Source organism: Galendromus occidentalis, unplaced genomic scaffold (genome assembly GCF_000255335.2).
Source record: "Galendromus occidentalis unplaced genomic scaffold, Mocc_1.1 scf7180000077170, whole genome shotgun sequence".
NCBI classification, from domain to species: Eukaryota; Metazoa; Arthropoda; class Arachnida; order Mesostigmata; family Phytoseiidae; genus Galendromus; species Galendromus occidentalis.
The window spans coordinates 184,897-205,186 of record NW_003805158.1 but is presented as its reverse complement, the minus strand read 5'-3'; the positions used below and the strand labels follow the sequence as shown (position 1 = coordinate 205,186).

Genomic DNA, 20,290 nt, shown 5'->3' with positions numbered 1-20,290 from the left:
AGGTATGCCGATACGATAAAGTTTGTCGGAAGGAGCGCGGTAAGAATAGAAGGCTTGAGGAATCGGATACGAAAAACAGAATGATCGCATTTTTAGAGCGGAGAGTGAGGATAGCAGGATAATCCAGACCGATCCGGCTGACACCATCGAGACTAGGGGAAATTCCCGCCGCGGGAGCATCAGTGCATGCGATTCCTCGTCCGTGGGAGCTTCAGAGGAGGGCCTGATGCCCAGAACACATGGCGATGGAATCCGTCATCCGCGTTGAGCCCGACAGACGAGATTCAGGGACTGTAAGCTCGAGTGTGGACCCCGCTCCGAGTTGAGTACAACACATCGCTCCGGAATCGTCAACGAAGAGCCTAGTAGGGGGCGCCACCTATTCCACTCCCTGGAGGGACCCGTCTGCTTCTTTGTCAACATTATCAAGATACAAAACCTCGTAAGAGCACGAAAACCCCAATAACAAACGAGAGAGGTGTTCGGTGGAGGCGCAGTGGGAAACAATCGGCCGAACAAGAATTAACGGATCGGTGATTTGCTCGAAATCGGCTCCGGGCCGACCTCCTGACAGCTGCTGCTAACCAAGTGCTCGCGAAAGAGTTAGTCTAGTAATCATTCAGATGATTACGGCGGCGGCGACGACGACGACGAGCAAGGCTCTCCCGTGCGATGGTGGAGGAACTTCTCCACGAGTCAGCAGCTAGCGGCATCATCGGCAGGGAGTCGTTCGGCCACAGCCGTCGCAGCCGCAGCAGCAGAAATAGTAGTCCCAGCGGCAGCCTTCTCTCCCAGTGACCGACAGACAAGACCGCGGTGCCGTCACTTCACCGGCGACGGAGCACCAGCGTCTTCTGCTCCGTTTCCTTAGTTTCATTCTGTCCGGAGTGAATGTGTGCCGGAATCATCGTCGCCTGAAATCCGTTCGCCTCCCTTGTTCAGTGTTGCTTCTCTCTATTCATCGGCCCACCAGCAATTCGTTCGCCCGCCTTGGAAACCGACCAGCCGCCTACCCGCCTGCCCGCCCGCTCGCCTAGAAGCCCCCCTGCTCCGAATCACCTAATCAGCTGACCGAACAGCCGACCAACCCGCCAACAAGCCAGCCGAACAGACGAACGGTGCTCCAAATCATCTACTTATCTGTCAGCCAGTCATCCGAGTGCCAAAAGTCCACACTTGTGGTGTACCCGCTCGAGAACTCTCCACCGTGGAAGAAAGCCCTCGCAGTCACTCAATCCGTCAATCAGACTGTCGGACCTACAGACAGAGAGTTTTTCACTCTTTCACTCACTCTTTCACTCGACCGGACGGACCGACAGATGGAGTGACTATCGGACGGACAGCAGGACCTACGGACCGAGCGACAGACAGACAGACAGACAGACGGGCTTTCCACAATCCGACAGTCTTTCTCTGCTGACAGCAGCCCCTTGCCCCTCCTGCTAAGCTGCCACTGAACCGCCCGCCCCCTGCGTTCGCCACTTGGTGCGCGAAAAGCGTTTCCACCACCTTCGCCGTACGACTTCATCTTAAGCGAATCAGCGGCCGCCGGCGCTATCTTTCGCTACGCTTCGTGTGAAACAGCCGAGCACCTGTTAAAGAGAAGTGCATACGATCGAGAAAGGACGTTTCGATAGGCTGTGATCCTCTCCTCCGAAGTGGATACTTTGACTTACATCGGTCATTATAGCCATTCGTTCATCAAGCTGAGGGAAGAGACGCGTCTACTGCTCGACCGAGACCGGCTACCCCCGACACAACAGCGCAATAGCGGATCAACGAATCATCGTTACCCGTGCGGGAAGGAAAGAAAAGGATCTTTCGTTCACCGGTTTTTGTGGTGTAGAAAACGACGGCAACGGCAGGCCCTGATAATGTGGCTTAAAATAGCAGGTGCGTGTGGGGTATTGGCAGGGGCGGCGGCATCACAGGCTACATTAGGCCAAATGGCTCTTTTAATGTTGACCTATTACGCGGCTACAGGGGGCTGGAGGTTTCTGTGGATCGTCTGGGTCACCGGATGGCGCGATCTGAGGTAAGTTCCAGTAGGGACCGCTAGCTGTAGATCTACGCATGGTGTTCTCATCGGTAGATCACTTATGTATGTTCATAAATTCAGTCAGTCCGTCAGTCAGTCAGTGAGGCCGACGGTCAGTCAGCTAGTCAGTCAGTGACTTGTTCATTCGTTCGCCCGTTCTGGGAGTTAGCACAAGTTACCATTAATGGAGCAGGACCATTCGGCAGTCAGCTCGGCAACCAGCTTGCCGCCGAGTCGGCCATAAGTGTGTCAGTGGTGCCGAAACCTCCTCTCCGCTTCGACTAAACGGCTTTTCATCGTGGATGCTATTTAATTTTTTCTTCACTATTCTGGAAAAAGAAAAAATTCCGTTCCTTGAGTCGATTCAGAGTTTCTGAGGACTTGTGATCCGATATCGACGGGGGCCACACCGAACGCCAAGTGAGCCACCGACTCGGGTCACGGACCTGAGGCCGAAACCAGGAATCGACTGACTGCTGGTCAGATACGCCCTCCAAATCTCGAAATCTATCGTGCTAAACAGAAAGACTGGCGAGTTAGAACGCGGTCTGCGCACCGCATCGTTTGCGAGAGCTCCCGAGATATCCGAGTCATGACAGCTGAGGAAGCGGAATACGATGAAACCGTGTCGGTGTCTCGATGACCTCACGGGAACAATCACGAACCGTTAACTCCAGATTACGACCGGCTGACGATTGAGATCGGACTCCCCTGATGAGAGCAATCGTCTATCGATCGAAAGGAATGTTGTTTTGTTTTTTCACCATTCATTGGGTTGCAGGCCCAAGAATCAACTGTCTGCGAGCGCGGCGAAGAGTTGAGATTTCGACCCATTTTCTGCTTTGGTCTTCGCTCGGATTTCGCTCCACTGCGCGGCGACGGCGGCAGAAAATTCGCACACGTTGCGACTGCGACGGTGCTTGTGACCAGCATTCCCCGGCCGCCTCAGCCGTTGTCTGAATATCTGATTTTTTCCCCGGGTTTCGTCCGTGTTTAGGATCGATTTTTCTCTCGAATGTTCGGCTTCTCGGAGCCATTCTTTAATACGTTTACCGGCCGCTCGCTTCATTCCGTTCTTAGCTCGGTGTGACGTTCTTGCGTCCACGTCGCTAATCGAATTCGAGAGCACGCTCGTGGAAATTCCAAAACTTCGGGCGGAGTACGTTCCGATCTGCGCATTGTCGACGTCGCGTCGGAACCGTGATCTGTCGGCAGACCCATCGATTGACTCGTCAAATTAAATTTTTCTTCCGCTTTTCCTCTTCTCCTTGACCGATCGTGGGGACGTCCAACGCCTCGTTTCTGCGTGAGATGAGTGTATTTCTGTGCTGCGGACGGAAATCCGGTCAAATTGCCTGACGTCAGCCGAAATCTGTTTATTTATTTCCGTCGTTCGTTCCGAGACAATTCGCGGCGACCGCGACGGTCGTCCAACAGGCGTCGGTGTCTTCCGAGTCGATATTCTGGCGTATCAGAATCCGACGGAGAAAACTTGAGAACTACGTCAGCGGTCCGGGGAGTACCTCCGGGCATAACAGAATTCCAACATCCAATCTGAGTTCACGGAATATTCTTGGACGATCTGGACTTTCTCGACTCAGAAGTTTCAATCGTTCGCGGTGAGGCGGCGAACTCTGATTCGTCGAGACAGGCTCCGGGACATCGTACTCCGCTCCGATTGAGCTTGAAGAAATCTCTGTTGATTTCTCTGAAATCTCGATCCTTCTCCTCTGTTCTTTTTGGATCCTGATTCTTATCTGTAGCTCGCTCATGGCGGGTTTCTCTATTCGGTTGACGCCTCACATCGCAGACGAACATGCATACAACTTCACGACATCAAGGACGTCATTAAGCAGAGCCATTGTGAAGACGCCGCAAGAGGCCGACCTGAGCGTTTTCCGGGTCTGAGCGGTGAGATCCTCAGGCTGAGCGATACTAATTATTATTATTATCGTCCCTGCCGTTCTCCGAGGTTTTTTCTCCCGAACGTTCCGATGGAGAATTTGTTCTGGATGGACATTCTGCCAGCTTTATCGCAGCGCACGTTGGCACGAACCCTCAGCGGGATATCTCGATATGCAGATCCGAGCGCTGCAAGTTCCGCTGCTAGTAATTTCCTGTCAATTCATTCACCTAGTGAATCCTATCCGCTCGTGTCGGTATCGTATGTCGCTCGTCAGAATCTGAAATGGATTTCCGAACTTCTGCCATTCAGAGCTGATGGCTTCTTTGACAGGCGCATCAGGAAATGGGATAACTGTGGTCTGGCCGAAACCCTACGCTTTTCCGTCATGTGAGACAAGCCGACGGCAGTAGCTCAAGGCTGTTTCTCGTCTTCACTATTGTAGCTGCCTTGACCCGAAGCTAAGTTTGTCGCTGCAGCGACGGCGTCAAGTGACAAAACTCGAGTCACCGAGACCACTCGGCAGACCGCGACTTCGACAAGTTGTGTACGACGCGAAGCAAGAGCCGTCCTGTTTCCTTTGGGTCCGACGAAGGCGACGGGATGATCCGTACCTGGCTCAAGCCGTAGAGCTGAACAATCTCGAACGAGAGAGGAATAATTTCAGTCAGGCCGGACGCCGCTGCATCGGTCCGCAAGATTGAGATCCCGGTGTCCGTATCGTTTTTCCGAATGACTCTGCGGAGAGAGTTCACGAGCCGAAATCGCTCGAGCGGTTGTCCGATCTACCCCAGAATACTTCGCGAGCGTCAATCTTGAGAAACTCCGCTTGACGAGAAGACGTCCTCTTTCACGCTGCAAATCCAAATGCGATCCCGTGTACGACCCCATGACGTTGATCGTCGCGACGCGGCGGCGGCCATAAAATCGCTTCCGAAACGAATATTGCAGCGGGAGGAGATTGTTGTAGCCGGGAGGAGCACAGATCAACAGGTAGCCGTGCGAGAACTACTCACTTGGCATTCAATTTCCTTCCCGGAAACACTTTACGCGCGATTCATTCCTCGTTAGATCCGATCCTCTCGAGCCGTTTCACGCCGGTCAGGCGGGGTATTCAGTCGACATCAAGCATTTGAAGGGGTAGACGACTTGAGTTCTTCACCTTGGAGTCATGAGGGGTCGTGAACCTCGTTCTCAAGATCAATAAGGAGAAAATGTTCGTCAAAGATTGCACAGCGGCTGACAAGTTTCTCGTCGTTAGCAGACGCGTTGTTCTCGCCTACGTTTTCTTCTTGTGAATATACTCATCATCGGATCCGATACTGATCGTTTATTCCATCTGTGACCCAGATGGTTGTTCGGGCTTTGCTGTTTTCTATGACGCGGTCTTCGTGCGGGAGTGCGACATCAGCCTTGGGGTGGGTTTCCGGAGAAGCGGCGACTAGTGAAGAAGAAAGTGCAGTTGTTGTCTCGTCAATCGAGCGTTAGAAAGTCCGAGCGTGAAACAGATTTGCCGGGATAAAAAGTCGCCTCCTCCTCCTAGCAGATTATTATTGCCGTGTTCTGATTCGAATGTTTTCCTCGAATCACCACTCCATCGGAGATTTCCGTTTCCCGCCTCGTTACCTAAGATTCCAAGCTCATCCTGCCCGACAGTGATCTATATACATTGTTCCCGAGGTCTACCGACCCGCTGCTCAAAAGATATCGTGCATCGATGTAAGTCGCAGATGATGCCAAAAATGTTTTCTTCTGGACATGTCGTCTTTCTTGTGGCCTTCGACTCTCGGTTCTGAAGCTCCGTCAGAGTCGAGCACCTTGAACTTTGTCTTCGGCACCCTAGGTCACCAAGTCATGAAGGACAGCGTGCTTCCGTCGGATCATGGGGTCGATAGCCCCGACTTGACCGAATTCGTCTGCACCGAAGAGGATCCACGCTGTGTCTGAACGAGAGCGTCTCCAGGGATTCGCTCATTTCCGAACATGGAAATATTATCGGAAAGTCCGCGTACATTCTCGCGGTTTCGTAAACAGCTGCATGAGCTTCACCCACGATCGCCGCGCATCCAGACAAATATGTTTGCATACCGTGAATACTCTAATGGACGCGGAGGCTCCGATATACGGACAGTCTCTACAGAGCGGGCTCTTTTGAGGGTCGAAATTCAGTTTTGGTCCGTTCCTCCGTAAAGGAATGATCGAATCCTGGACGCGTGGTGCCACGCTCCCGATCGATCTCTCAACTCCGGAGAGCTCTCTAGATAATGAAGCTCGAACTCAAAGTCCAGCGTGCTTTTTGCCTCCTGCTCATCATCTGCGACCGTCTGAGCCACGGACGCCTTGTGATGGCTGCTATTCAGGTGTATCGCTCACAAATCTTCGTGGTGCAAGCGTCTAAATTAGGAAACAGATCACAACCATCTATTTGACAATCCGTTGGAATTCTCGCAGACCAATCTCGATTGGCTATTCCCAGATGATAAGGGACGACAGCGCCGGCTTGTCGAACAAAAATCGGCCCCTTTGGGAAGCGTAGAATCTGATCATTCATAATGCTTATGTACGGGCGTACGTCGCTCCTCCCAGCGTCGAGGACTTGATCGAACTAATTATTTCATTCTTGATGAAAATATAGCTAGGCCAGCTGGCGACCACCGTTTCCAGCCAGGCTCCCGTGCTCGTTGCCATTGATGCTTAGCCAATTTGGATGGCGGGATTGCGGCAGCTTATGGTTCGGGTGAGGGCGCCGCCAATCGAACTAACCAGGTTTCGCTGGATGTTGTCATAATGGTATCATAACAGGCTCACGATACGGCGCGTATGCGACTTCGCTCCTGCAACTTGGTCGGAACATATTTTCTGAGGTCATGCCCTATACTGACTACGAGCGACCGACACAAGGCGGCCGGATACTTTTAATAATAACGGAAAGTCTGTCGATTTGGAGATTCTTCCGACATAGACGCTCGCCGTATGCCATGACGCGAGGAGACCTTTACGTTGAGGGGTGTAACCTTCCGTGGTCGGGATCGGGACTCCGGCAGACGGGCATCTGGGAATCGGGCATTTTGCAGTAAGGCATCTGCGGCTGCAAATTTCATCATCATCCGAATTTCTAGGGTCCGATGGGGGAATTCCACACCGAGGAATGAATTTTATCGAGAGATGAGCCACACTTGAGACCTCTTCGTACTATTCTGACTTGAGCAAGAACAGAAAATTCGACGGCGCAGTGGTGCTGGAGATTGTGACAGAATAAATCTGTCAAATTCACGGACGACGCTGTCGTCCGCTCTGTGTACATTACCCGACCGACTATTTTCTCACGGACACCTCCTGTACCGAGCCTCGCAATTCCTCTGACGACCCCGGTCTGACGTCACACTTCATGACGTTCACCCCGAAACCAGGATACGCAATGAAAACAACAGAGTTCCAAGTGCGCGACTGGGTTTGGAGGGCTGCTTCCAAACATTTCCAACACCTGGGAGATCGACGGATCGATCCCGGGTCGCTTCAGAATCGATATACAATTTGAAGAGGAAAAAACATACGTCCTATTATTCTGATTTATCGCTTTTGGATGCCGCGTCCGTATTTCGTTGGATGAGACAGGGAAATCGATTTCGGAAAAACCCCCTGCGTCATCTCCATCGAGTGAAAAACCCTTCTACCACCTTCCAACATAGTCATTCTTTTCCTCGTGTGACATACCTACGGATGATCGTCAAGATCGTCCCATGTAGCCGAGCAATCCTTCTTCTTACTTCTGCTTCCGGCGAAGCTTTCAATTTGCGATCAACTACTCACGCATCTCCTCAAGCCGACCAGCTCGTTCTTGGCTCCATCAAGAAGAGAAGGAAGCGATCTCCGGACTCCCGCTTCTGGAATGGATTTCCGGTCGATTTCTCTCGACCGCGGCGTGTGTTTCCGTGTACATCATTGTGACCTGAACGCGAAACTATAGTGTCAACACCGGCTGTCAGGCAACAATGGGATCCGTCCGAACAGGGCGCTCTCGGCGCGCTCACGAGCTTTCGTTGATTCTCTGGGCCCAAGAGAAAATGAAATCACAGAAAAACCCATGAAAATCAATAAGGAAGGAAAACCATCTATCATCTCGAGCCGTAGGCGATCCGAGCCGTGCTGGAGCATCCAGCGATGCTTGGCAGACGGCATGCCGAGCCGCCCCTTTACATGAACTTGATTTCGAGTCGCGAAAGCTTCCAAAAGCGCTCCGAGTAGTGATCGAGAATCGGGGCTGGGGGATGACCATCCGCGAGAGACCCAGGCTCCGGATCAGCGTAAAGGTTGCGAAACCGACGGATCATATTTGTGAGAGGCGTGATAATTTCCAAGACGATCAGGATCCTGAATCTCCCGACGTGAAGAAGTACTGAAGATTCCTCCGAAGGACTGGGCCTCGATCAAGACACTCCATCCGAGTTGACACGTTTCTCCGACCGGGCTGTCACGCTGACTTCCGGTCGCTACTAGGGCTCCGAAATACCCTTCAGTTTCGAGGACCGCGATTCTCGGGTACCTGGGAACCGAGGAGTCGGAAACGCGAGTAAAAACCGGAGAGAACGGAATTTTCCCGCCTCCAATTCGGGACTGATACCAGGCGAAACTGATCGAGAATTTTGAGACTACCCATCCTCCGTAGCCAACGAACACAGTCGAGTTGATTTCATTCCATCGGAAAAGGTATATTTGCCGAGTTCAGTCTCCGCACTCGCGGTACGGTCCACGTCGACCAGCAGCACGAGCAAGCTCGCTCATCTGTCGAGCGGCTACAGGGAAAGTGACCAGAACTGCCCCTCACGATTCCGAATAATCCGACCCCCGAATATATGTTGGTGGCCTGATTATTCGGTCCAGAGGGCCTACCTAGCGACATGTAATGTGGGGGTTTTCAAGACCCGGGTCGTCCTACAGATCCCGCGCTATCTCGTCTAAATCGCGGCGGTCAGTTCTGGTCCCTTTCTAGCTTGCATGAGAGAGACATTCAGCCATCAAAAACATCTCGGTCTGGATCCCTACTCATTTTGGAGCATATCAAGGCTGGTTTAGACGCCGGGATGGATTTATCTTGCCCTCTCGGAACCGCGGGTAGGAAACTAGAAAACCGGTCGGTCCCGGATCCGAGAAGATCGGCCGAGACCTGCGTTTCCAGAACTCGGGTAGGAACCACTGAAAGCCCTAGTCGCTACTATTCGAAACTTTTCGATAGAGAAGAAGCTGCCTCTCGAAATCTTTGGCCGAACCCTGTCCATTAAAACAGCTGTGGTAGTCGCTGACGCTGGGACTACAATCACAATCAAGCCGAACTGTTCAGCTCAACCAACGAGCGGCCACAAACCCGTTGTCAGGAGCTGCGGCACCCAAAAATCACGAGCTATGATGAGGACCATGGCTGGAGCGCTCGGGGCTTCTGAAACTTTCTTCCTCTCTCCGCCCGAACGCTGCGGAACAGACCCATGATGAAAACACCTGAGTTTCGCGTGGAGTAAGATTGAATTGTTAACATTTTTGAGGTACCTCTCGTTACAAATTGAAACATTTTCGCCACTCGACTGCTCACAGTTGGTGAATTTTTCGCCAACTTTATTTGCTTCGGTTAGACGGCTGTGTGTCGAAACGTCACGTGAAAGTCTGGCAACGAAGGGGCTTTTCCGAAGCTAGCGAACGAGTGAGCTAGCGAGCTAGCTAGCTAGCGGTCATGGCTATTGCTCAATGACGAAGCATCGTAGAAAGCGAAAATGCTCCGCGGGCAGCAGGTTCATTCTCGATACACAACATCATATATCCGATGGCTATTCACAAAATCGAGTATTACACTTCTAATATCGACTCCTTTCGTCACCATGGCCCAGCAAACGAATGCTTTATCGAGCCGTTAGACATGGGGTATCTTTTCGCATTGACTCCGACGATGGCGGTGTGGAAACGAGGCTGCTGTGTATTCCAGACGCGAAGTTTTGAGCTCTTGAGAGGCTCCGTAGATCTTATTTTTCTGGTGCCCGGTTCTCGTCTCCACATGACGGCCCCTCAAAACATTTGAGTGCGTTTGGATTTCAATGCCCCTCTGCGCTGGTGGTAAACGAAGCGTACCAAAGTCTGCGCTTCAATGTTCGGCCTCCCGGAGAGTCGCACTATTCCCGTTGTTTTGGTACTTAGTTAGATAATGTACTTCGACGGAGGTTACACTCAACGATACAATACATATACACTCCCTCCCAGAAACGGGGGCAGAGATCCTGGCGGGAACAAGCGCCTGGTTCGCGAAGGGATATCTTTTTCATGCGAGCTCATGCTTTCTTTATGGGTTGGCTGTGATTGCGAAAAACGGCTGTGATGCTTCGGAAAAGCAGCCCTAGTGAGGATTGCCTTAGAAGAAGATATGCGTATCATGATTTCGGAATGGAGCGTGCCTTGGGATTTCTCTATTTGAAACGAGCAGCGAATGCATTGCCAACTGATAAGGCACTTCGATGTTCTACCGGCTACACGATCTAGTCATTGCTAGCTGAATGGAAGCGCTTATCTGCACATTCCGTGATCGATCCAATAATTGATTCAAAGGGACATTCCTGACGACACGGTGGTGTTTTCCGCCTCAGAGCATTCCCTGCTCATTGTTGGAGCACGCCTCTTTTCTGGGAGACATTCTACGGGGGAACTCAGGCAGGCGGTTCTCAGCCGAGAGAGAGATTGAGCGAATAATTCCTTCTCAAGATATCGCAATTGGCTGTCACCACTTGTCAAGCTCGCGAATACATATTCTGAGAGCTCTTCATCTCTTGCTGTCAAGAACCACTGCTACAGCTCCCCAGTTTGCTGGACGCCTGGAAGTTCGCCTATAGTTCCAGATTTCGATTTTTCGGCCCGATCGATTCATGACGGGGATGGTACCGCGTATGTGTCATCGTGTGAGGCCCAACAGGCATAAGTGGGCATCGGTGCAGATCATGATTGACTGAAAATTTTCTCAGAAAATAAAACATCTTCATCAGATCTGGGTGCATCCGATTGGTTGAGACAAGTGTTGTTGATGTTCTCTTAAATCATTTCAGTGGTCACGGTAGCCTTAACCGTGACTGCATCAATGAGAACCTATGAAGTTCATCCAGCGCGTAGGTTCCGGGCCATCCGACGTCCCGAAGAAAAGTTCATTCATGACTAGCGTTCGCTGCAAGACAGCTGGAACATCAAATGTTTGTTGGCTTATCGGACGTGATTTCGCAAACATGAAATCGGAATCTTCTTCATCCAGCAGAGGTTCGACAGAGACTTTTACCACCTTCGGTTGAAACGACTGTGGTCCTTGAAGACGGCCATGAAATCGGCGGAGCGTGTCCCTGTTTTGTTGCCCTTTTCTTGAGAAGTGGCACAGCGAGGGAGCGAGCGTTTTGTTGTGGAATTTTCTCAGCGAAAATATCAAGGATCGCTCGCCTTCCTGCCAGGATACCCTCAGAAGAGCACTCAGAAGAGCGAGAGCGAGGGCGTTGTTCGCAACCGTCAAATATCTTCGGATGAGAGTCCAGCGATTACCTAATGTCTTCGAAGGATACGGAGCCAATTCGCAATCACAGCGAAAGGGACTGCTGGAAACATCGGATATGAGCGAGTCAAGGTTCTTGTTTCACGAGGCCTGAACTTCCCGAAGACAATTCCGAAGTCGAAATTCTGGGCATCGCACAAGAGCCCTCGGGAATGTCTGGTCTGGGCACTGCCTAGATATCCTGTATGGATATTGGCAAGTATAGTGGAGACTCAAATCGGCCAGAGGTCGACCGAGAGTATTTCGAGACACGAGGGTACCCACGTGGCTCGCTGACAGTGCTCCCTCGTGCTGCGGAAGTCTCAACTCAATCGTCTGAAGAAACAGGAAGAAATTCGGCCGAAATTAATTGAGCGTCTACGATGATCTGCCAGGACTCCGGCGGGTTTTCTTGATCTTTGATTAACTTCCTCCACGGAGGGTAAATTTTAGATGATACTATGCATACGAACGAGTATGACGCAATCATCGCCCCGGACAGACTGTATGAGCGGTTTACATTTATGTGAACGACTGACGGGCTAGAGCTCGTGCAATATATGAGGAAAGGTCCTCGTCCTGTTCACCGACGATTTGCATCCGAGAGTGCATCGCGTTTTCTTTATCCTTGACCATCCTCCTATTGTTTCGTTTCTTAGCTGTGTTGCTTCTCTGTGGGAATATATTGCATGAAGAATAATTTCCTCGTCAGAATGCTGAGGAGCTTTTTTCTGCCTTCCAGAGGATTGGTTCGACTCATTCGCACAGCGTTGTACTTCCGACGGGCTCTGAGGCACAATCTAACCGTCGTCCAAATCTTCGAGGATACGGCAAAGAGAAATCCCGATAAAATTGCATTCCGGACAGAAGACAAGCAATGGACCTTCCGAGAGGTGAGAGAGACTTTGACAGATTGTTTCGCTGGAAAATGAAGCGACGCAACGCTCCGAGCTCGGATTGACGTCATCCCTGGCTGCGCATTGAGCATTTCGCTGTATATCTCAGGAGGAAGTCGATTCAACCAGGATCGCTCGTCGTGATACTTTGACCGATTCGTGAATAGATAAATGCGCGGAGAAACTCGTCAATACGATCATGGGTTGAATGGATATTGGTCAGAAAAGAGAAATCCGTAACTTAAATCTGATGAACGAAAACATCCGCTCTCATGATACGAGATGCTCGAAGCGTGAACCGCGCGTATCCGTGATCCAACTTCTCGCCAGAAATGGTATCTGAAACGAAATACTCACGCACGGCTGCCAAGATTTCACCGACTCCTTGAATGGCTTCCTCCCAATCGGCCCATTCATTAGTTTCGCTTCAGATGAAAAATCACCAAAACCTACAGGACTGAAGTTTTCTGAGAGCCTCGGGTCCTCTTGTTCCCGTAGTAGTCTCGCGCAGATTTCGCTCAAAATCGGCTTTTCAGGTCAAAGAGTCGGTTAATCGAGTGGCTAATTGCTTCCTACAACTCGGCTTCAAACCCGGAGATGAAGTCTGTATATTTATGGATTCTCGACCCGAGTTCGTGATGATGTGGCTCGGTTTGTCGAAGATTGGAGTGGTATCTGCGCTCGTGAACAACAATCTCCGCCTGCAACCCTTGATTCATTCTCTGCTGAGCGTTCCAGCGAAAGCCGTGATATTCGGCACTCCTCAGGTTCAAGGTGAGTTCCTCGCTTTTCCGTTGCCAGAAAGCGAAACAATGAGACTGGAGAAATTAAGTATATGAGGAAAAACTTGGCGACAAGCAGGGTCGCATCAAAAACTAGGCGAACATCTACTCCGACTCCGGCGCATGGAGTCGTGGTACCGTCCGCGAATCACGTGACGATCCCGTCTCGCAGACGTCTCCATCGCACCTACAGCTCAACACGAGCATTCTGATCAGGCTGGGAATCGGAATCAGAATGTCAGGAAACCACCCGAGAGTAGATCGCAATCTCGTTTACGATCGTCTCAAAGGAGGCGATCGCCAATAAGGGAGGATTTCGGAAGGTCAAAAAATCACCTCCGCCTGCCGATTGAAACTCTTTAGCTCCGGCGGCGAAGGAAAATTCGTCACGGTGACGACCCGCCTCCCTCAGCAGGCAGGAATCAGAAAAATATTCCCGTCTTTCCAGGCATCAATGACATCACTTCGGAGCTCTTGAAGGAGAAACCGGAATTGAAATTCTTCTGTTTCGGGATTGCCGATGTCGCTCCCGAGTTACACTCTATGAACCTCGAAAAACTGCTTGAAACCAGCTCCGCCGCCGAACCGAGAACGACTCACAAAGGATCGGTACATGGTAAGCGCCGAGCTTCTTGCATTGAGTATCGAATATCCCATAGTGAAATTATACACCAATTATCGCAGCGGGGAAAAACTCTGAAACTCAGCGAACTGATAAAGTTCCTTCCTTCGATTGATGAGCGGGGTGCATTGTGAGCGAACCGGAGTTCACTTCGAACTCACGTTATCTCATTTTCCTCTCCGCGCAGACAAATTGGTTTACATCTACACCTCTGGGACTACTGGACTTCCGAAAGCGGCCATCATTAAAAATTCGCGCTTCATTTCAATGACTTCCATAACTAACAGCATCATGCCCGCCAAATCGTCTGATGTGTTTTACACCTGTCTGCCCCTCTATCACACGGCGGGTGGTATCGTATCGGTCGGTCAGGCGATCCTATATGGTGAGTACAGCGAAGGGATGAAATACTCGGCGATGCGGTCGGGGAACAGCGAGAGATTGGATTCATATCTGATCTCGATTCCACCGGATACTTGGCACTCCAATCGCGTCATCCGTGTGGATTGTTTTCCCCCTTAAGACTTTGTTTTTCTTGCTCCCAGGAAACACCGTGTGTATACGACCAAAATTTTCCGCTTCAAAGTTCTGGGACGATTGCATCAAATTTGATGCCACAGTGACCCAGTACATCGGTGAAATCTGTCGATATCTTCTCGCACAACCGGAGAGACCCCAAGACAAACAGCACAAAGTTCGCATGATGTTCGGCAATGGACTCCGACCCCAGATCTGGACGGAATTCTCGGAGAGGTTTGTATCCAGAACGGGATAATTAATACGGGTCTCAATTGAATCGTCTGGTCACGAGGCGGATCAATCTCAAGATCACTGCTGCTACATTGAAGCTTCGGATTTGAGTAGTCCGGAGTTTTGTCTTCTATAAATGGAATGGGAATTTTTCAGATTCAATGTGAAAAACCTCCGAGAATTCTACGGCTCGACGGAAGGCAATGCTCACGTCATGAACATTGACAACACGGTCGGTGCCGTCGGTTTCGTATCGCGCATTGCTGAGAATGTACACCCCGTACGCTTGATTCGGATAGACGAGGCCACTGGTTTACCGCTCCGGAATAAAAAAGGACTGTGTGTTCCGTGTCGACCCGGACAAGTCGGGGAGCTCGTCGGGGTATGTTCAGCTCTAGATGATATACAAATGTATTCTTTTTTTATTATGAATCCCTGGGAGGATTTGTCTCGATGACTCGAGCTCCAGGTCCCACAAGGATCGCATTCCGTGTGGTCAGAGACGCTGAACCAATGTTTCTGACCTCGAAAATCATCGTCGCAGGTGATCCGCGTAAATGATCATATTCATTCGTTCGACGGCTATGCTTCGGAGAAAGCCACTTCAAAGAAGATGTATAGGGACGTTTTCAAGAAAAACGATGCTGCCTTCGCTTCCGGGGACTTGCTCGTCATGGACGAGTATGGGTATCTGTTTTTCAAAGACAGGACAGGTGATACTTTCCGGTGGAAAGGCGAGAATGTCTCCACATCGGAAGTCGAAGGGATCGTTTCCAGGTGAGATACTTCAGAGGCTCAAACACAGAGCTCGACTCGCGATTCTTCCCAAATGTGATGTGATCTTGGCGGCTTGGCGTGACTCTGTCTCTTGACGTGTGAATCGAGCACGTCGACAGATCGAATGCCTCTTCGCCAGTGAATGTCGGGGATTCATTTCTGGAAGCTCGGCTCATCAGACTGGCTCTCCTCTTCGACTGGATAGGCATGAATTGAGCTAATGTGATCTTCGCGCTCCAGGATCTTGAAGATGGCCGATGTTGTCTGCTATGGAGTTCAGATCCCTGGGTCTGAAGGTAGAGCCGGGATGGTCGCGGTGGATGACGCCGATGATTCGATCGACCTGAGCAAATTCTCGGAAGAGGCCAAACTGTGCCTGCCAGCATATGCGATCCCATTATTCGTTCGTAAACTCAGTCAAATAGATAGAACAGGTGAGTTTTCTCGTTGTCCCGGGAACGCTTTCATTAGACTTGCGCTCCGGAAAAGTCAGAATCCTGGACAGAAACGGCCCTCGCGATGGTAACTGATGCATTTTTTCTCTCACTAGGAACATACAAGCTCAAGAAAGTCGAACTGCAAAAAGAAGGCTTCGACATCAATGTGGTCAAAGATCCTATCTACTTCCTGCATAATGGGACTTACGTCAGGCTCGACCGAGAGCTGTATACTTCGATACAGTATGCGAAGATCCGTCTCTGAATCTCGATCCACGATCGCACGGGGCTTAGGGAGATGGTCTCCTTTCCAGACTCAATCAGTGTATTTATTAAGCATACGATCTGATGGCTCAAGGCCCCTATCACAAATGGTTAAGTGCCTTACCTGACTTTTTGTGAGTTCGTAATGGCCGCCTATTGATTTTGGGTTTTTTTCCCCGGTCTCGAGAAGAAAACTGATGGATCTTTTTTACTATTGTGGGTTTATGCAGGGACGATCCCGTCGCTCTTCCCTCGAAGATTTCACAGGGAGTCCCCGCATAGACATCAAGTGTCGAATCTCACGGCCCTGGGTCCCGATCCTGAGTCTACATTCTTCTATACTTTTTCGTAAACAACAGTTTCCTCCTCGTTCGACGAGTACGTTAGATGCTCAAATCTCCTGATTGGGGTTTTAGATAGGTTCTCGAATTACTGAATGACGACGCCGTCAGCGCAAACAGGTGATATATCTAGACAAGGTTTCATGGGACGAAAGTACCAGCCCGACAATGGCTTCATTTTTTGTTGATAATAAAAATACCCCGTTTCCCTCGTCGACGTGGTTGCCCAAATCTTCATGCAATGCCACAAGCCGTAATGAAGGCGCGATGTTCCCTAGATGAATCTATAGCTCACATAAGCGAGAGATCGCGATATGATCATTAATTCCGCTCCTCCCTGCCTGGAGAAGAAACTTGTGTTCGAGTCTTCATCGATTCCGGGGAGGGTATTTTGCATTCGTAAATGAGTGAGAGGCACGATAGCTCTCAATAGAACTGGCGTAATTTCTAGTTCGTGGAACGTCCCGAGACTGTTCCCGTCCACCAAGCGACGATTATCGCGTCGGCAGACGTTCGTGATAGATTCCGTTCAATCCTGATGTGGCGTGCCGTGTTATCTTGTTCGCTGTCGCCCGAATAAGTAGTGGAGTTGACGCTCGGTTTTATCTACCGGCCGATCCAATGGTGTGAACAATACAACCGTGAGCGCACTTACTTGGCGAATCAAATATTTTGCTACTATAAACGAATAACAAACGGATCAACTCAATAAACACACCTATATTTTTGGCGAAAGACCTCATATTCTTCGCGATCCTAGTCATCCATAATAATCAGTAATTGCTCGAATGAACAAATCCAGGTAGCCGATCAAGATCGGGGGTACGAATTCCGCCGTCTATCGGTATGGTCCCCCGGAATCGGAGGGACTCTCCGAGGATAATCCGCACTGCGCTCTGGCAGCGACGTCTACTGAAGATGAGATCACGATGGTGAGCCCCGGAGTGCGAGCAGCCTCGCGCGGCGTTGGACCCTCGTTCCCATGACGAGCTCCGAGGCCCGTCCAGAGTTTCCGCGGAGTTTATCGTCGCTCATCCTCGATTTCTGAGCGGTCGGCGCCGCCCGTCAATCAAGACTAAAGGTTCGGCCTCGGAAACCGTGAATTTGCATGAGACGTGCGCTCCCGCCCCTCTCGAGACCGATTCTCCACACCGTCTCAGTCGGTGATCCAAGAGACCTGCCGTAGGATGGGGACTACGGTAAGTGGCCGATTGGAGCATAGGGGCTCTGCATTTCGTGGAAGGAATCATCCTTCCCGAGGGAACTCCCGGGACATGGAGCACTCCTCGAGATTTGCGGAATCGAGGCCATGGAATCCGAGACACTTCACCCGAGAATTCAAGTTCGGGGGATCTCCGCTCTCGATCCTCGGAAAGAGCAGAGAGCTTCCACTCAGCGAAGGCAGCTTTTGATTGTATCCTCGGAGAGGATGACACGATTCGCGCTATGACTCCATCATCCCTGGAGTTTATCCTCGATCAGGGTTGCAGACACACTCTCTCTCCGAATGTTTCGACCTCTTTAGAATGGAGCCCAATCGATGGGCTCTGGATGAACTCCCATCGTTCCCCATTCAGTCGTGAAGTAACATTTGAACTTGAGACCGGAGGCCAATCGCAGAGCAGACCGAGTCGGTCAACGGCGTAATCTCCGGAACACAGCCTCAAGTGCTTGCCTGGAGCAGAACAAACTTTTCCCATAGGAAAAAAGCTAAGCAGTCCAATGAGGCTCCATCGAAAGCTTTACGATTGGCCGTTCGGGCTTCAGACTAAGGCTGGAGAAGCCGCGATTGGTCGATCAATCGCTCGACTCCGTGCTCGCCGTTGATTGATGACTAGATAGGGGGTTGCTCATCCCTTGGTCCTGCTAAGTGCTCCACACTCAAACTTCTCCCGACACGATTGAGACACGCATGGAAGCACTCCACGTAAAATCGAATAATACAGAAGCTTGCGAACACATTCCCGTAGACCGCAAACAGTGCCGCTCCGTCTTCTTCCCTATTCCTCGAGAAGTCCTAGATTACTCGGTGCATCCGCCTCTGTCCAGAGAGATAGTGACCATACTCAAATGTTTACTCATCGCGAAAGTCGACCGTGACCTTTCATCAGGCAAGCGGCTACATTCTGCTTCAACACCTCGGGTTCATCCGTGCATCCCGACTCTCCCCTAAACTTTCGCCACGCCCGGTGAGTATCGGCGGTTCATGAAAGACAGACGACAGGCAGAGGTCACCAATTCTGTCATTCTCAAAGCATGTCCTTTCAATGCTGAATTTAGACAATCGTTCAGCGAGATCGACTTCCTCGAGATGCTCTTCATAGGCGTACCCATCTCAAGATTCTCCAGCAGAGTTGATTCTCAATCATGCAGAACGAGAGCTCCGAGACTCCTCAATTAGTGGTGCTTCCAATAACGATCATCGAGGTGGGGGGGGGGGGAACGATCGATCGCGCGCGAGTCGGACTCTGCTGAATGCCGAGGCTCCGAGGGAGTGGGGAAACTCCGTGGATCTCCGGAAGAATCTCGCGTTGAATGCCGTGCCTCGGGATACAAGATATCAGCAGGGGAGAGCAGTCACCTACGTCCTTCTCGCGAACGAACCGAACTGCATCAATGTGGGGATGGAGGTGAGCGATTAATTCCAGCATGCAGTCTACATCAACTGTTTTGGAAATCAATGCTGATGTCTCTGCGATGACCGCAGATGATGCTGACGTACCCTTGAATAACACGAGAAATAATTGCGATTCGACTGAATGCCGAGCTAGCTGAAATTCGCTCTTTCAAAAATTTCGTCGAGACGCTGCAAGAAAACGTACAATGTTTCGAGGATTCGACCAGGAAATCTTCTCACTCTATGGCGCAAGCCAAGATTTACATCGGATCACCTTACCCATCAATCTCCTACTGCCTTCCTGGCAACAATCCGAAGGAACTTTCTCGAAGATTCCACGAGTGCAATGAAATTGACGGAAGCCCCACGGTGTAGTTAACGATGGACGGAGTCGTCTTTTGTCTAACTTTGAGGTTGGATCAAATCGGGGCAGATTGAATCAGTAGGCTCAGTGAGCTCGACCCAGGCAAACATTTCTTTCGACAATGAAGGAAATTCAATTTCCCCAGAGGAACCGACGACGGAGCCAATCGAACGCGATCGCCCACCTCGTCGTCGCAGCTCGAATACCAACCTCCCGCATCCCGTCCGCTGCGTCCTGATTCCCCGCAATATCGCTCTCAATATCATGAGAATCTGATTTCCCGAGATTCATTTTTTTGAGGTGTAGTGACACCTGACTCAAGGTCCTCCTGCATATAAGGACCACCTGACCTATCGGACCTTTTTCCCCCTGGACCGCGAGCCATGAGAGCCCGTGGTAATGCGGACGCGTAATGGGTCCTCCTGAGATATCGCTTCCCTTCCCGCTGAAACCGCAAGTGGGCCCATTAAGCATCAATTAAGAACTGTACAGTGAAACCTGTCTAAGAGGTCCACCTTCCGTCCGAGCAAAACACGGACCGATACCTCAGGTGGACGCTTTACGCTTCACGCGATTGACGACATTTTCCTCTGAAATTGTCTCTCCTTCACCCCCTCTCCTCGGATAAGCACGGAATGAAGAGGCATGCATTTGGTCTCACTGAGTGCACTCATTTATTACTGTATTCAGATTTTGTCATTCCTGCTCATTTGTCTGACGCAGTAACTTCTGTTTGTGGTTCAGGATGAAGTTCAGGACTTCTCTCTCACACTTAAGGATAGAGTCGTCGGCATTTGACGGCATCGCGCCCACCGCGAATACGAAAGACTTCAAGGTCTCGATCGCTAGGAGCGCCTCTTGGGACGATGCGGACTTTACGTCGCGAGCGTCCTCCGCTTCGTCTTCCACACCGTCTTCCTCATTGAGGGGCTTGAAGCCTGAGGAATCGGCGTAGC

General features: G+C 50.8%; 1 protein-coding gene across 1 annotated transcript; it reads left to right on the top strand.

Annotated features, from left to right (window-relative positions):
* The first annotated feature begins 1,822 nt into the window (after positions 1-1,822).
* LOC100901912 (long-chain fatty acid transport protein 4) lies at positions 1,823-16,182 on the top strand. The gene is made up of 10 exons (XM_003741380.1): positions 1,823-2,035; positions 12,227-12,377; positions 12,917-13,154; positions 13,611-13,778; positions 13,972-14,169; positions 14,330-14,537; positions 14,691-14,916; positions 15,079-15,311; positions 15,552-15,745; positions 15,862-16,182. Exons 1-10 carry the CDS (start codon positions 1,875-1,877, stop codon positions 16,011-16,013), a joined length of 1,929 nt encoding a protein of 642 aa, XP_003741428.1. The 5' UTR covers positions 1,823-1,874; the 3' UTR covers positions 16,014-16,182.
* Positions 16,183-20,290: the final 4,108 nt, after the last annotated feature.